Below are 17,475 nucleotides of genomic sequence, written 5' to 3'. Positions count from 1 at the left end.
ATCCCTCCTTATAATGTGAAACTCCACTGCTGTAGCTCCAGCGTTAATGTCATACTCACAATAACAGAAACGCGCATATAATCTATACGGCTCCCTCTCGTGCAGGGTTACATTCCCACCGCATACTTCAGCGTAATGATTAACGACCTAATAAAGTCTGCGGAAAGAGAGAAAGGAGGCAGTGTTTGCATTAAACCTTTAAAGTGGAAAATGCGTCTTCTCTCAGGATCAGATTGTGGATTAATGGGTTCACAAGGCAATCAAGAGATTCAGGAAGTGTGAATTATGTTTTTGAGATATAGACCGGCAAATCCTCAGACACACACACACACACACACACACCTGCGGATAAGCATCAATCACAAGTCATTAATCGTCTGACAACGAGCAGCATCGGCCTGTGGAAGAAAACCCTGATGCTTTTGTACCGCTGTATACGATTTCTCAGTCCTCTCTCTAAGCCATTTATCATGTGTTAGTAGCTGCACTGTGCCTCCTCAATGATGGCTGAGGGAACCGAAGGAGAAGAACTGAAGACTGCTGTTTCAGGTGTATGGGGATATAGGTGTGTGTGTGTGTGTGTGTGTGTGATGCAGCTGAGACAAGAAAACAAGAGCTGCGGGGATGTTTGGATGATGAAGCCATTGTGCTTGTTAGCACTAACTGCCTCCCTAATATGCCAATTGTGCACATCCTGTCAGGGCTTGGGTTTAAATAATACAACTTCTTTAAAGTGAAACCCAAGCGCCTCATTCTCAAAAGTTTCTGCAGCACAGACTTTATAATTGTGCCTGATTTACCGCTTTTTTTTTTTTGCCCTCTGCAGCAGTTTTCCCTCTCACACATAGCAAAGGAAATATGTGGGGCTATGTACCATCGGGTACCGAGCAAAACATTAAACAGTTGCAAAATTGTAGGAACTTTGACCCGCCCTGACTCTGACTCTCAGTCAGGCTGAGTCACTGTGGGGTTTTTCCTGAATGAGGTGATTCATCCAGTTACTCCTTCCAGAGACTAGTTAAAGGCTGGGTTTGTATCTGAGAATGTCATCATGTCATGGAAAAAGGTCAGTGATGTTTGGGAAACATGGTTTACATTTTTACTGGGTGCAATGAATAGTGTGAAGAAAACAGAGGGATTGGTGACCGATTTAACTTTTTCACCAGGAGAGGTTGTCTAGAAAAAGACCAGGTAGACTCACATCCTTGCAGTTTCCTCACACACACCTGAGTCGGTTAGTCTCTGTGGTTTGCGTCTCAGTAAAAGTGCTGGTGTTTCTCTTCTGTATATCTGATCTTCAACTTAATCTGATCTCATTTTTCTTCTCTGAATTATTGTCTGCAGATCCTCCTCCGTGTGCCGCTTTGCTTAAGATGGAGTCTGCTGTCAGTGTGCTGGTGTCCCAGTTCAAGGCGTACGCTGGCAGTGATGGTTCCTCTGACACACTGAGCAGAGATGAGTTCCACAGACTGGTCACATCACAGCTCCCTAACTTTGTCAAGGTAAGGATGCACTGATGCACGAGTGTTGTGTCGTCGTATTTGTTTCGTTGACTTATCGGTCTGATACATCCATTAAAACATTTACTTATTATTTTGTTTGTTTGACTGTTTTGGTTTAAAATGGACCATAGCTATGCTGGTTTAGGCTGCAGAGATGAAAAACTACATTAAAATTTAGTGTACACTTGCTGCTTTGAATATATTCCTAAACTGGTAATACTTTCACTTGAATCTGTGATATTTTATCTTTTGTTCTTGTCAACAAATCCCATGAAAAGACCAAAACCAACCCTGAACTGATTGATGTCTTATTAGCGTGTGCCATACAGATCCAGTGTTTGTCCAAAAACTATTACAAACAGTTGGTCTTTCATTACCATGAACATGGTTGTTGGTGTTCATCCTGAGCTGATTGCAAAAACATCATCTTGCTGCCATAAATACACATTTGTGCTCCAAATGTGCATTAATCCACAGCTGAGAATAGTCCCCAACAAATCCACTAATTACTCCTTTTTGAGTAACATTTGCTTGAGGCTACAGTGCCAAGCTGTTTTAGGGAATGACATAGCCTTTTTTAAGAGTAAAAGTATTTATCCGTGGCTAACTTTTAGAGGGAATGAAGGCGTTTGTGGCTAAGAGCCACAGATGGGCTGGGAATTAATGAAAGAATGCAGAAATGAACAACGCCTCATTGTTTTTTTTTGTCTTCTCACAGAAATCGTCGGCAATAACAAAAACATTAAATATCACCGGCCTTGTCATAAGACATCTGATGAAGCACTGTCCTCAGCTACATGTTTTAACTACCTGCAATTAAAGTGGTGACAGTCAGGAAGATTTTGTAAATTTGATCTGAATCTCTTTGTCATGCAAAACAGCTTTGTCATAAGCGCAGACTCATATTGAAACAGGCATCATCTGGAAGCCACATTGGTCCTCTCTGCTCTGACCATGTAATTAACTGTTACTCATACTTCTCTTCAATCGACTACTTCTGTTCTCTTACGTGGGCAGTTTTCAATGCATGTGGTTGTTGCTGTACTTCAGATTCGAATAACAGCGAAGCTTTAAAAGAGTATTTATTTCAGAGTGTTTGGCTCTCTCCACTCCTGCCTGTGATCCCTAGCAGAAATGAGCAGTTGTATCTCACGCTGGAACAGGATATGACTCCTCGTTTAATGTTGTGCTGGTTTTTGCACACAAAAACAAAGAGTTTGTCCCAGAGAAGGAGTTGCCAGCCTCCAGAGACCACTTGTCTATTAGTGGTTGTGTTGTCTGCACTCTGCATGTTTCACCAGAGCACAATGGCAGAAAGTAGCAGTTCCTGAGGCCCAAACTATGAAAAAAAGAAAAAGAAAAAAGGAAGCCTCCCTTTTCCAAGTGTGGAAAATTCCATGTGTTTCTGCCTGTGTGAGCAGCTGAAATAATCCCAGCGGCCACTAGATGGCGACAGAGTCGTAGACCCCTTGTGCCAAACCACCTCTGCTGATGCTGCATGAATTATTTAACTGGTGTACGTGCCAGTGGTGTCAGCTTGCCTCTGTCTCATCGCCCCACACACTCCACCAATAACATCAGCCTGCTCCACACCGACTCTATCTTTTGTTTTTCAACTATTTGTAGTTGTTCCTTTTTATTCTCTCCTGCAGAACGCTGGCGACCCCGCTGCCATCGACCTGCTCATGAGCTCATTGGACAAGAACAATGATGGAGAGCTCAACTTCCTGGAGTTCTGGCAGCTGATTGGGCAACTTGCAAGCAAACACGGGGGGTTCAGCCAATAGAGCGTCCTTCAGATACACTGTTCCAGTGCCATGTGTGTTACTGACTTGTCTGTGAGCCAAGTGGAAAACACCCTAACGTCTTTTTTTTCTGCTGCTGGATTCTCTGTTTTTATCAGTAGTCTGCGCTTTCTTCTCACCTTGTCATCGCCGGCGATTGCCAAACTGGCACTGTCACAGAGCACTACTGAACACTTTCAGCAAAATACCCCAACCAGCCCTGTTTCCTAGCACACACACACACGCATACACAAACACTGACAGCTGCTTGTGCTTACAGGTCTATGCGAAGGCATCTGAAAACGGAGAATGTGTGTCAGCGCTGTGTGTTGTGCTCTTGGCTCATCTAATTCCTGGAAAACATACCTGGTGTTGATTCTCATCTCCATCCGGGAGACAAACAGAGGTGTGGCGCGGGCTGAGCAAGATCTGTATCTGTCACAGCTGAAAATAAATGTGAAGAACTAATATCAACATAATGAGTGATTCTTGCTGATCAGGCCCTTCACGGCTATCAGGTTGTTTGAAAGTTTTCTTTCTAGTGAAAACTGTGTTTCCATTCTTTGCAGAGGTGGGTGAGGCTGCAGGGTGTGGCCTGCCTGCATCTGTCTGTTGGGAAAGCGTTGAACACGCGCACTTTATAAGACATGAGCGCGCGCCTGTCCCAACATGTTGGGAGTGTATGCGCCATAAAAAAAATAAATAAATAATAATAAAAAAAACCCAGATCGATATAAAAACTCAAAATATGTATCAAGCCACGTTATAAAGACTCGTTTTCCCTGAACTGCGGAAATGTTTGTTCCAAAATGTTGCTGAAAAATCGCCTTGTGTTGCTCAAGCTGCGCCTCTTTCCACATTCCTCCTCTCCCAGGCACACGCCCTATGACAATGAGAGAGAGAGAGAGAAAGAGAGAGAGAAAAAGTTGGCTGGAGTGAGAAGTTAAATCACGGAAAAGATATGTGTTGCAGCTTAATCTTGCTCAAGACCGGAGAGAAGGATCTGTGAGAGAGAAAGAAGAGCAGCTTCCACTGAAAGAGTTTCTTTGCTTTTCGTGATCCCGTCCTAACGGTGAGTGCTTTATTCTCATTCCTGTGTGCTCGTCCTCGTCAGGAAAGAAAGAAAAAAAAAAGGTGATCAGTTTAAGCTTATTTCCTCCACCGTGGTCATGAATTTTGCATAATTAGCGGAGCGTCTCTGTTGTCGTTACCCGGCTTGGTGGCCGCAGGGATCAGGTTCCCCCTCCTTGGTAATTGATCCCCCAATCCCTTTTACACTTCCAGAGAAACACGAGGCTCGAGTTAACTTATTTATTCGCAGCGTGTCAGTCCTGCCTCTGGTCGCTCTACACGTTGTCAGGATTAGTTCGGGCTGAATGTAAATGTGGTGGACGGGGACGAGCCCCTGACATCTCCGTTACGCACGGCGGTGGCCACTTTTGGCGTTACGCGCCGAGGCCCTTCGCGCCCCGTTAAACAGTCATACCGCTGATGGCTCGGATTTTTTCTTTCTTTCTTTTTCTTTTTTTTTTTTTCTTCTGGCTCTTATCAGTCTGAATTATTCACGTTATGATAAGACTCCGGTAGCGAGACTCGGGTAGCTTCGACCTGGTGTAATCAGTGACGCGCAGGAGAAATAGCGACCTGGGCGATGACAGGTAACATGCTCATGGAGGAAATGAGTCAGTCACACCCAGCGCAAACAACACCAGCAAGTTGGAGCAGCTGATTGGTCAGCGGGGTTAATCAATGCTCATGGGCTGTCGGTTGCCAAAAGCAGAACATACTGACCCTGTGTGGTCTGAGGTCAGTCCGGGGGAAACACTGGAAGATGAGAGGAAGTTCTGGACTGGCTGGGTTGGGTGGCCCCCAGTGACTTAACCTGCAAACTGGTTTGAACTTGTCGAGGCTGGGAGCTGATTGCAACACCGAAACTCCCAGCACAGGCCGGCACAATAGTCAGGTGTTATTTGGTTTGGTTTGGGAGGTACCGTTCACCTGCACTGTGGTGCATGTGGGAACTTTGAGCAGGGACACATGTTGGCGAAGGGAAGGTCCGGTGGAGACGACAAAACATGACAAAATGAAGTGCACAGATCACAGAAAAAAACCTGCTCAAAGACAACAAAATGATGGTGCACTAGTTTGATAAAGCCAAGAATATTTGATCATATTAACATGAAACACCACCGTTAATCAAACTTTAGTTATGATTGTGTCTCTGTTAACAAACGATGAAATGCTAGATAATGCTAAACCATTTGTGAAGCAGTTTTTAATTGTAAAGTTGCAGCTGATGTTTATAATACTTCGTAAAAATTAAACTACGTGAAACTCATCTTAAATCGTTATCTGAATGACAAAGTTGCAACCGATGTTTACAAACCTTCGCAGCTGCCAAATGAATGGTTTATAAAGCATTTCATTGTTTGCCGACAGTAAAATGACTGACAGCTAATGTGCGATCAACCATTTATCGACGATGGTTACAGCAAACCCTTCAATTAATCCAATTTAAAACCAGCCATCACAGTCGTTTTTTAGGGATGAGGATCTCTGAGGGGGCAGCAAGATGTGTTTGAAGGATTGCCAGAAATAACGTCAGCAGAATATGAGATGCCATCTTGAGATCCCACCAGCCGGCCCAGACACCCGGCGACATGATGACTCTCCAACCTAAGAGTTCTCAGTAGCCTTACGACATTGTAACTATAATAATACTAAACTTTACCTATATATCACCTTTAAAAACTGAGTTTACAAAGTGCTTTGACAAGTCAAGCAAAAGCAGGAAGCTCAGGAAAACAATATTGCAGAATAAACACTCAACAGTCAAGTGGAACATTATTATGTGAGTAGTCAGTGCTCGTGGGTCGGACCACGGCCTTCTCCCGTCTCAGCCTTCATTTAGGGGCCGTCCACATGGAAACGCCCTTTTGTGTAAATGCACATGTTGTGCATCGTTTTGGCCGATCGTCCACATGGATCCTTTTTTGAAACCGGGTCCCAGGGTGGAAGAATCTGAAAACGCTGGCCTTGCGTTCTCGTGTGGACAGCGAATCTGCATATTTTGCGTATCGATGATGCCGCCGCCCCACCCCGCGACCTCTAGCCTTCGACCTCTTAAACCCTGTGATGTCTCATAATGACAACAACAACGGCGGACTAGATGCTTGTGTTCGTGCCGTAGAAGATATTGAGCCTCTCTTGAGTGTGAGTGTGAGTCGCAGCAGCAGTTCGACCTCATTAACGGTCTACACAAACGATTCTGGTTTCCTTGCATGAGCCATTTTAGTCTTCATCTTCTTGTGTTCGGTTTCTCCGTCTACTGTCTGTTTGTATCCACCGTGCGAGCTTAAGGTGCATGCTCCGTCTCTTCTCCGTTTCTTCTGGTGAATTTCAAGTGCCACCTATAGGCTTGAAATATGAACTACAGCGTTTGAGTCATTTTCAGTGGATCCATTTGGACGCAAATATTTTTGAAACGATGCCAAGGAAGACGGGGGAAAAAATACTGTTTTGGTTTGTGTGGACTAGGCCTAAATTGAGGGGCTTAGGGGTGGTGGGGAGAAAAGGCCCCTTCTGTGCGTCCTACACCCCCAACACCTCAAGGTCCTTTTTAGGCGAGTCTTGCTATGAGGAAGCCATCTTGGCAAAATATTCAGGCTAACAAGACCAGGCCTATACCTGTAAGAACGGGGAGAGAGCCATAACTGCACCTTCAACTGTCAGGAGGACATAGAACTGTACCTATAGAATCACTAATTAAAAGGAGATTCAAAACTTGTGGGCTCATCCCACCAGAGCACTTCAGCAAACACAGGTTTAACGTCTGGATGTTTAAAAACCTCTCCCTCGTGGTAATCCTGCGCATTAGCTTGTCCGTACCCTCTACGAGTCTGCACCAAATGGGTTGAACGATTGATGATGTTACCCGGTTCGGCTGTATTAAAGTAGATGTTGGGGGCGGGACACGTGTCACACATCTGCCATCTCCGGCTTTAAGGACCTATATTCAAAAAGTGGTTTGCCTGTCGTAACGTTTCTGCTTCTTCCGACCACACCTATCTTTGAACCCCACCTCCATTTTGATGTCAGCCACACACCTGTAAAGTTTCGCCACCATGTCTGTGCATGGTTGGAATGTTATCGACGTGCCAGAAATCACAACTGAAAGCATTACTGCGCCACAATGAGTGTCTCCGGAACTACATTTTTGCCATGATGACACATACCCACAAACACACACAGACTCACAAGGTAAAAAGATAACACAAAAAACGTTACCAGTCGGGACTGGGAACATTTGTGTGTGTTGTTGTTGTTTCTCTCCAGCTTCTTCCGTATTCCATCTGCACATTCAGCCGGAGAGACGTTTCTTTATTTAGAAACGGTCCCGAGACACAAATTAGGTTTGGAATCACTGAAACTAGCGTGTCTGCGGTGCAAACATTCCAGTAAAAAAAAAAAAAAGCCACAACATGGGAGCAGAAAAAGGCAAATGAGACAATGCGCCGGGGCCTCCACACAGGCATTCATTACACTCGAGTTATGCCGATCGGCGACTCCACGCTGCGAGTCTGAGCAGAGCACATGTCCTGGCTCAGAGAGAGAGACATGCGGGGAGATGCACTCGGGCAACCTCTGGCTTCTTATCAGACAAACTGCATGTCCCTTTTCTACCCATTTGTAATTCTGCGGTCCCGATGGCTCCGGTTCTGACCGAGGCCTACTCGGGTTTCATGTTCATCTCATTACGCTCCGAAGAGATGCTAATGGATGGTGGCCCCGTCGGGCATTTTGATGTATGGCCCACGTACAGCGGCGAACACGTGCTGGGGGTCCGTCCGCTCCCGCGCTGCTGTTCGTCTTGCACGGGGTGTTAGGAAGGTGTGGGGACAATTATAGTGACCCATTAAATAATAATGAACAGCATGCTGATGACAGATGCTCTCCAGCGTGTAGGAAAGAGTTGTGCGTTCACCTGTGTGTGTGTGTGTGTGTGTGTGTGTGTGTGTGTGTGTGTGTGTGTGTGTGCTGGCATGGCAGGGAGACATGAAACAGAATCCAGGGTATGGGTGCCTGCTCTCACTCACCCACTAATTAGGTTAATGCAACAGAAGTCCCTAATTGGTGTCCTCCTTCAGATATGCGTCCCTCTCTCCTTATCTCGCTGTCTGTCTATATGTACTGCATGTCCGTGCATGTGTGTGTGTGTGTGTGTAGGTTAGTGTAGGTGCACGGTGCGAGCGCTGAGGTGTGACATCTGTGTCAGATGGGAGATTTACCGGCTTCTACAGTTACTCTAACAACATCGCCAGGGGCAGCCGCCGTCATTACCCCGCCGCCCCCCCGGTAGTTTCCAACACAGCGCTGGAGATCCTGCAGCCAGGCCTCAACGGCACACACTGCCAAGACACTCATCTGGGTCTCTGCGGCGTTTATCCGGGGCCTCTTTATTTTCTTTGAGCAGAAGCCGTTTGAAATGTTGTCCGTGGAGACGGCAGAGGGCTGCAGGGGTTTTGTTCTGTGGGCTGAGTTATGTCCGGATACGTGAGGCTGCACACGTACCGGTGCCGTACCGCGAACATGTTCTGCGTCTCATTTCCAGATGAGAAAATAAACAGCGCGCACCAAACAGTCATTTTATAGTCTACAGTTTTACAAGCCAGTTGCCATTAACGGAATCATCAGCTACAATATATTAAACTACTTTACTTTTAAATAATATTACTGTAAAAATACATTATCTTGATGACACTTAAATATTTTCACTTCTGTAAATGATCTATAAACCTGCTGCACTCTCAGGCATGCAAGAAATAATCAGACTACATTTTTGTACCGATATGAACTGACTGAACACTGTGTCCCAGTCCCATACTACATACTGATAGTATACAGAGTATCCTAAATAGACAACGTAACGTGTACTGTTTTTGAAGTTAGTTCACAAAGAATACAGATGATGATGATGGATCCCAATCGAACTGGGCGTGTCCCTACGGACTAGACATGACAAATAAACGTAAATGTAGGCTTTATTAGCTGTCTGTTGTTTTGTTTTCTGAGTTGTTTCTGGGCTTGCTTTATGACCTTCCACGTTAAGTTTTAATGTTTTGCAGCTGGTGCATCGTGGGAGCAAGAGCGTGCACTAGCAGCGCATTCAAAAGAAGAGTCGACAGTGAGTTATCGTGTCGTTTGGAATTAGGACACAGCTGACATCTTGGTGGAGCTCCACCGTCATCCATAATTGATATTAGTTTACATTTTCTGCAGCTGTGAGAAGCTCCTCTGTCTCATTTGTGCATTGTGAGACAGCAGGCCAGTGTCACAGCACACGTGTCAGAAAAGCACAGGTGTTGCTAATGTCATTAACGGCGGCTCTGTTCGTGTGTCCCAGTAAGTTGTGACAGTGTGGCAGCATCGACACTACCACAACCCTGAAACTGGATCTGCTGGAGGGAATTCAGCCATCATTAGTTCTCGTTATTTACACCTGATCTTAAGGGTTCTTAATTGGAGAGGTGAACTTTGTCACTTCTCTAGTGTTGACAAGTTCACCATAATATGTGTAAAATAAGCATGCAGTAAGCTTTTGTTTCACTGCTAGACTGACATCCAGCGAGAGCATAAACGTGTGCTCGTCTTGCCTCTGTCCTTCCCGCATGCAAGGTCCAACTGGCAATGAGCGTGTGAGCGAAATGAACCGAGAGCTGCCCATCTCAGATGTTCAGCAGAGGATTTAGAGTCAATAACAGGCGGCGTTAACTGTTTCCGGCTAGTTTTAATCCACCGCTTTGTCAGCTCATGCTTGAGCACAGTGTGTGCAGAGTATTCCCGCAGTGTGAGGGGAAGTGTGCTGCAGCAGACGGGCAGCAGGCAGTAATCTGAACCTGCGGCCTCCCGCTGGCTTCTGGGGATCAGATGTCCACCGTCAGAGATCACAGCTCCCATTGTGTTTACCTCAGAGACTCCCCTCCTCTTCAACCTTCCATCACTCCCTCTTTCTCTCTCGCTCTGTTTACCTCGGAGAGCCTCCAGGCTACCCCCCCATGTCCTCTCCTCCTCTTCTATGCTGACATCACTCCTGTGTCTCACCTTTCTCACATCCTGATGTTCAGGGAACATATCAAATCACAAATACAATCACAAAAAACTACATATGTACTTTAGTGCAGCACATTTATGGCTTAAAGTTTGCTTTATTTGCAGAATAGGGTGGTTTTTGACTTAAAGGTCCAGTGTGTAGTATGCAGGGGAAATATAACATTCTGAATTATGTTTTCTTTATTGTCTAATCACCTGAAACTCAGATTTGTGTATTAGTTACCTTAGAATTAGCCTTTAATGTATACATAAAGAATCTGCCATGTTGTGTCGCCGTGTTTCTACAGGAAAGTCAAACAGTAGAAAGGTCCTGTAGTGTTTTTAGTGGGGAGGGGAGGGTGAGAGAGACGAGCAGGTATTTGCAGTTTATGGTGGTGACCTGCTACTAAACCATGACACTCCGGACCTTTAACTGGAAGGTGTTATTGATAATGTTCACCGACTAAATGTGATGTTCCGTGTCGCCCCCTCCATTGCATTCACGTCACAACACTGCTCTTATTTGACTCAGCTGCCTCCTCTGGCAGCCACTAACCCGGTAAACATTTCAGAAATGTTGTTTTTAATGACAAGATGATTCTGCACCTTTCTACAAACTCTGCAGATGTATTATTTAATTAAATATGTTTTGTTAAATTTAAAAAGGTTGACTCCTTAATGCTTTTCATGTCAGTCTGCTTCCAGTCATATCACACATATTAAATGAAGTGATACAATGCATAATAATATGATATGACTGAACAGAGTATCCCACACAAGCACTCCAAGGTTAAGATGTTCTCTCTTCTGCGACAGTGCTCTCAGTAACTGAAATAAGGCTTTCATCCACCCCAAGACCCGATGCAAATGTCTTTTGATATTAATAAAATTCACGGCAACTGTTCCCTATGGCATGATGTCTGAGTGCCTAAGATTAGCCGTATCTGTCCTTGCCTCTTCCTACAATGAATTCTCCTTTTGGCTTTTTGTCTCTCTCTCTATTTAGATATGGAGTCAGCAATTAAGACGTTGGTGACCACATATCTCGGTTCTTCCAGGGGGAAGGATGGCCTGAGCAGCAAATCCTTCCAGAAACTGGTGTCTAAAAATCTTGGCAACATCATGGAGGTACGGAACTGTGTGGCTTTTTGCTGCTACGCTGTGAACAAATAATCCATCAGTACGTTGGAATGTTTTTTATTTTACCATATTAACACTGACATTTCCTCCCGTCTGCCTCTGTGTACCCATTTGTGTTCAGGATACTAAAAGCGCCTCCGCCGTTGCGGAGATGCAGCGAGGGCTGGATGAGAACAATGACGGAAAGGTCAGCTTCCAGGAATACCTCACTCTGATTGGCTACTTGGCCAACTCCATGAGTGACAAGCTGCACGGCCAGACCAACAGTGGCTCCAACGCAGATGCTTCGTAGATGCTGCAGTGTTTAGTTGATCAACAAATGAACGGCCATTTTTGTTTTTTTTTTACACATCTCTTCTCATTTCCAAATGAGCAGAATCATATATGCATTTGTTTTGTTTTGTTTTTTTACAGCAGTCCATAATCATTTTCATACAGTTAATCAACCAGCTGTATACAGTTCTAAACTACACCTGTCTGTCCAGATCAACCTGTTTTTGTTTGTTTGTTTTTTTCTCAATTTATTGATCTCCTCTGTCAAGGACATATTGAAGGACTCTGAGCTGGGAGTGTCTTTTTTAGTACCAATTATACAAAAGATGCTTACTGTATTTTCAAAATAAAAGCTTTATATGATAAAAAAAAAAAAACTATTTGGTGAGTTGTTTTTAATTACCTCCAAACTAAGTTGCATTTTCCTATAAGATTTGTAGTACTGCTACCCATTGACTTCCATTAAAATTTTTCTGGGAGACTTGATGATTGTATACAAATGTTCTCACCATTAATATTCGTTTCCTTTGGCAGTTGGCAGAAACTTATAACTGAGGTCTTGTTTATACAGTGGGGTACAAAAATCTGATACCAAACCCTGGAAATAATCAGAGTATTTGGGGATAGTGGAGGATAGATATTAAGTCCAATTGTTATTGGATTTCTCAGCCTGAACAATCAGGTAAACCCAAAGTGACCACACCCTCAGTGAATCAATACATCAAGTTTCCCGAGTGATAGAAACGCAACTACATCACAGATTCACAGAATTTGCTAAATGAACAACGTAAGTTTTCTATCAGCAGAAGTCTTGTCAAAATAAAGCTGTCTTGTAGTCGTCTCAGAGTCGTCTAAACCACCACTTAGGAGAGGAAACCAAGCCTGAAACGCTCGAGGTGGGCAAAGAAACACCAGAATCTCGCAGTGGATGACTGGACATCAGTCCTTATTACTGATGAATCCAAATGAGAGATGTATGGCAATAACAGAGCGCAGTATGTAAGGAGACAAACAGGAGAGAGAATAAAGGGGGTGTTTTGGACACCTGAACAGAATTGACCCCCCCCTGCTGACTGAGGAGAAGCATCGCTCCACTCCTCAGAGACTCTTCAGACACATCTTGTTTGATCTTTGTGGAGAAGGCGCCATACTGCAGCAGGATAATGAGCCCAAACACCCCTCAAAGCTTTGCAAGAACTATGTGAGGACCAAAGAAGACTGAGGAGTCCTGGCTCCTTTGGTCTTTCCTCCACCGTCACCTGACCTCAACCCCACTGAAAGCCCAGCATGCTGCTGGAGCAGAAGAGGCTTGCGGAGTCCACACCAGCCCAGGGACCCTTCGTGTTATTTATATGTGCATATTTTTTTTTTCACTATTCTATCATTCACCCATATTTCCATATATATAGTACCATTAAAGTTGGTGGAAGGAAGGAAGGAAGGAGGGCCCCTTTGTCAGGTCATTGGTCATTGTGTTTGTACACTTAGTCACGTACTCTAAATGTATGTAAAGCCTCATGATTTGCCATCCAATCTAACCTCTGGTAATGAAACAGAAACAGATTTGATCACGAATCCTTCAGGGAGGCCCACTGAAATACAGTATGTGTACAGTGGTTTCCCTGATATGCTTTGACATTGTCCCACAGGCTCCTCTGCAATGATATCTGCTCCCTCCACAGCTACCAGCAACACTTGCTAAATATAGCTGTGACATCCCTGACTAGTGAAGCTCAGCCGCCTTTATATGCATCAACTATTGCAACCAGATCCTGACATACAGCATGCGCTTCCCATTGTGCTCCATCCTCCATTCTGCAACACTATACATACACACATATGGCGCATGCACACGGTGCTGACACGAAATACCGCAGAGAAGGAAACACACTTAGGAATTCAAACATACATGTAATGACGCCGATGCCGTTTGTGCATCTTTGTCGATGTTGTTTTCTTTCTCGAGATCATTCATTCAAGTGTGCCTGATTTCTATGTGCACCCTTTTCTTTCCGAGCTGTTTGGCTCTCGCTGCATCCATTACACTGCTTTAAAGGGGCACCATGTAGTTTTGGAGAAGAAATTTAAAACTCCAAATTTTTTTTATTCACACCCTCAATTTTTTTTTTTTTTTCTGTAACTGGATGAACAAAATGTGCTCAGACGAAAAAAAAAAGGATGAAGGATAATTTTTGAAGCTAAAAAGATGGCAGGGTCTGCCACATATAAACAATATAAGAACATTAAATGTAAAAGCAATGTAACAAACGTAACGGCATGCACCTTTAAGTCTGACGGATCAATGAACTGTTTGCATGAACTATAAGCATTTCTGCTAATTCCTCCTGTTTTTTTTCCTTTTTCGTGTGTTTTGTGCATCCAGAGTGTTTTGGTGCTTCAGGTGTGAAGGAGTGTGTGAAAGTGTGTGTGTGTGTGTGTGTGTGTGTGTGTGTGTGTGTGTCCTCGTATTAGCATGTCTGCCTTTGTGTGTGTTTTACAAAGACTTTGTATGGGGATTTCTCTGCATGGCTGCCAGGTGTGATGGCTCCATTCATCGGTGCTACACTAATCCTCCGGATACTGTATCTGGCATGACCCCCCCCCCCCACCACCCTCCCATCCCACCCAATCTCCTGCAGTAAACAACTCACACTGTTTGCCGCCTAAACCCAGACACATTTTGGAAGGTTTATCAAGGGATTCATCGTAGTCTCGGTGCAGTATTTATTTTAGCACTCCCCCGCCAGCCTTTCCTTTGTTTTGACATGCAGAACGAAATGGTTGCACAACAGGGCGGCAGGATAATCCACTGTCAAGAGAGGCGAGGCGTAGCATAGTGAGCGATACGTCACGACCAGTGTGTTGAGCTCATCAGACTCTGATGTCTTGAGACTAATCCCGTGTCTGTCAGGCTCACTAATTACACTTTGTAATATCTGAGAATCACACAAGCATGTTTAAAGTTCACATGAGCATCTGCGCAGGTGCACTGTTGTCACATTATGGGCACTTTTCTTCAGTTTACTTGCTTGCTGTAGTTGTCATCTCTGTCTGAGGGAGCGATGGGGGGAGCAGGTGGATCCTTCATGAGTCCATTGAGCGGACAACAGGTGTCTGATGCGTAAACAGAGAAGGAGGGGGGGGGGGATGAGGGGGGTGGCAAGGAGGAGAGGAGCAACAGGTGGAAGGAGGGACCGAGGAGGAAGGGGTGAGTGGGATGGGTGGAGTGAGGGATGTATTTAAGACGTTGTCCTGCTCATCCTCCTCATCAGTTCGCTGTTGTCTTCTCTCTTTGCACTTGAGCAGCAGGCCAGCACTCATCCTCCGACTCAGGTAAGACGTGATGCAGGGGACACCTGTGTCTCTGCATTTCTCGCAGCTTGTTTCTCACTGTTTTGACTCTAAGACTCTAAGACTCTAAAAAGTATATTTCTAGGGGTGCAGCTACTGTTGTCTGTAGGTGGACTCCCCTGTTGGAACAAGGACAACAGGCATAGCTTTCTATCTTTTTCACTGAGAAGTAATGCCACCTTCATTCATGTCGAACAAAGCCAAACAAAAATGTCTTCTCGATCGTTTTCTTTGCCACCGATTTGTGAGAATTTGGATGGTTGCCTCCACCAGGAGAAACCGGTGTAAAGCGTGACTGACAGTTAAGAAAAGCCTTCACAGGTCAGAGGTGATGCAGGTTCAAGAAAGGCAAGGACTTACACCTGTCTCTGGTGTTTTCTGCCATCCGGCCTTCGAGCTAAAGTAAAAGCGCGATCGGGTTGCCTCTGTATGTCCTGGTTACATCTCCTGCACTGGTTGGGCTGATTGACCAGCTTAGAGTTTCACTCTTATCAGCTGGCTCACATGTCCGGCTGCTGAGTATGCCCTGACTCCCAGAGGTCCGCTCGATGGGGCAGGGCAACAAACAGATTGAGGATCAGTTTATCTGCAGCAAAATCTTATCAGGTCCGCTGGCAGGAGGAGGAAACACTCCTGATGAGGATACTGTGCAGGGTTTCAGACTCTGGCAGAGCAGAGAAGATCAGTTTCAAGTTAGCCTGCTGGTAGCATTGCATCTGTCTGTCTGTCAGCCAATCAGAAAAAGACAGTTCAGGCATTTTCGTGCAGGAAAGGGATGCATGCTCTGGGAAGCCGGTTTTTGCAGGAGTCCTGACGTGGACTTTCTGCTCTTCTCTTCCCAACCTTCATCTTCTCCTTCTGTCCCTTTCCAGAATGTCTTTGCCCAACTCAGAGAACGCCTCCACCCTGGAGAACGCCATGCAGCTCATGATCCAGACCTTCCACAAGTACTCTGGAAACGAGGGTGACAAATACACACTGAGCAGGGCCGAGCTCAAGGAGATGCTCACCGCAGAGCTTGGCAACTACCTGGGGGTAAGGAGATCTATTCAACGAGGTGCACACATCACACATATGTTTTATAAAATAGATCCGGCCTTTATCTTTTTTAATCCTCACACATGCAGAACGCCCAGGATAAGGAGGCAGTGGACAAGGTGATGGGAGACCTGGATTCCAACAACGACGGGGAGGTAGATTTCACCGAGTTCATCATCCTGGTCGGCGCTCTCACTGTGGCCTGTAACGACTTCTTCCTGGAGTACAACGACAAGCCGGAGAAGAAGAAGTGAACCCGTCCTTGGCACGAGTCCACACCGCAAAACTCGCACGCTCCAGGGAGGAAACAGTTTAGAAAAGGCAGGAGAGAAGAAGAAGGAAATCCTGTCATGGACAAATACTCACACACGCACACACACACGTCAAATAGTCACAGTGAATGTTGGGTGTTTCTGTATTTGTCCAGTCAATCCACTGCAAACTGTGTTTACTACTATGTGAAAAATCTGGAGAGATTTTAAGATCATTTTCAGCAGCTGTCATTGTTAAAACATGTGAATGTACCTCTGTTTCTTTTTCCTCAAGTGTTATTTTGTAACACATTCAAGTGAAGGAATTTCTCCCTGGAAAGAATAAAAGTGACCTTTACTCAATACAACACAGTGTCGGCTGCACTCTCTAACAGCAGAGATGGTGAGCAGGAGCGCACTGCGGGCACCAGGGGGCAGCACGTGGCCCCCTCAGCTCAACTCTGGCAGAGGATTATTGCATTACCTATAAATTGTTTTGCACGCTGCTGCAGCACTTTTATTCCGGCAGCGGATGGATGTAAATCACAGATAGACCCGCCAATCACCGGCATGGGGATTTCTCTGTTTTATTAATGAAACACACAGTGTGAGAGGTAGTACTTAAGTCTCCGGCATGTCGTGGTGCGTTCAAGTTCATCATGCTGCTCCCTCACAAGGTGAGCATGAGCAGGTACTGACTCTACACACATTCCAGTTTTTTGTTTTTTGTTTTTACGACAGAATGATGAGAACTTGAAGCGACCTTGCCTGGGCCCTACACCCACGATTGTTTAAAAGCTTCCTAGAAAAAAAAAAAAAGTGCAGAGCCAAAGTGTGTGTGTGTGCCTGTGTGTGAGAGGAAGTTTCCAACCTCAATATTAGAAAGCCAGGAAACGTTTCTTTCTTTTGGCTCCATCCTGTGGCGTAAGATTAATGGGAAGTTCGGGGTAATACAGTAATTTACAGATAAGGTGCGTGTGTGTGTGTGAAAGAGAGAGAGAGAGAGAGAGAGAGAGAGAGAGAGAGAGAGTTAAAACAAACAAACAA

At 45.0% G+C, this 17,475-nt stretch overlaps 3 protein-coding genes across 9 annotated transcripts; all 3 read left to right on the top strand.

Moving 5' to 3' along the window:
* Positions 1-370: 370 nt before the first annotated feature.
* LOC119006602 (protein S100-A11-like) lies at positions 371-3,760 on the top strand. 6 transcript variants are annotated; one of them, XM_037075483.1, is made up of 4 exons: positions 386-549; positions 1,345-1,502; positions 3,155-3,321; positions 3,567-3,760. In XM_037075483.1, exons 1-3 carry the CDS (start codon positions 501-503, stop codon positions 3,287-3,289), a joined length of 342 nt encoding a protein of 113 aa, XP_036931378.1. In that variant the 5' UTR covers positions 386-500; the 3' UTR covers positions 3,290-3,321; positions 3,567-3,760. The 6 variants fall into 6 exon arrangements, with proteins under 6 accessions (XP_036931380.1, XP_036931378.1, XP_036931377.1 ...); XM_037075485.1 differs by lacking the exon at positions 3,155-3,321 and having other exon boundaries at positions 371-549; XM_037075482.1 differs by lacking the exon at positions 3,567-3,760 and having other exon boundaries at positions 389-549; positions 3,155-3,565.
* si:ch211-105c13.3 (uncharacterized protein LOC325758 homolog) lies at positions 1,479-12,165 on the top strand. Of its 2 annotated transcripts, none has more exons than XM_037075489.1 (3): positions 1,479-1,502; positions 11,382-11,503; positions 11,637-12,165. In XM_037075489.1, the coding sequence occupies exons 2-3, from the start codon at positions 11,384-11,386 to the stop codon at positions 11,805-11,807; spliced, it is 291 nt and encodes a 96-aa protein (XP_036931384.1). In that variant the 5' UTR covers positions 1,479-1,502; positions 11,382-11,383; the 3' UTR covers positions 11,808-12,165. The 2 variants fall into 2 exon arrangements, with proteins under 2 accessions (XP_036931384.1, XP_036931383.1); XM_037075488.1 differs by lacking the exon at positions 1,479-1,502 and adding an exon at positions 4,197-4,358.
* Positions 12,166-15,049: 2,884 nt separating this feature from the next.
* On the top strand, positions 15,050-17,425 carry s100t (S100 calcium binding protein T). The gene is made up of 3 exons (XM_037075734.1): positions 15,050-15,121; positions 16,012-16,174; positions 16,267-17,425. Exons 2-3 carry the CDS (start codon positions 16,013-16,015, stop codon positions 16,429-16,431), a joined length of 327 nt encoding a protein of 108 aa, XP_036931629.1. The 5' UTR covers positions 15,050-15,121; position 16,012; the 3' UTR covers positions 16,432-17,425.
* Positions 17,426-17,475: the final 50 nt, after the last annotated feature.

This window comes from Acanthopagrus latus, chromosome 17 (assembly GCF_904848185.1).
Source record: "Acanthopagrus latus isolate v.2019 chromosome 17, fAcaLat1.1, whole genome shotgun sequence".
Classification (NCBI taxonomy): Eukaryota; Metazoa; Chordata; class Actinopteri; order Spariformes; family Sparidae; genus Acanthopagrus; species Acanthopagrus latus.
This window is presented reverse-complemented; position numbering and strand designations above follow the sequence as displayed.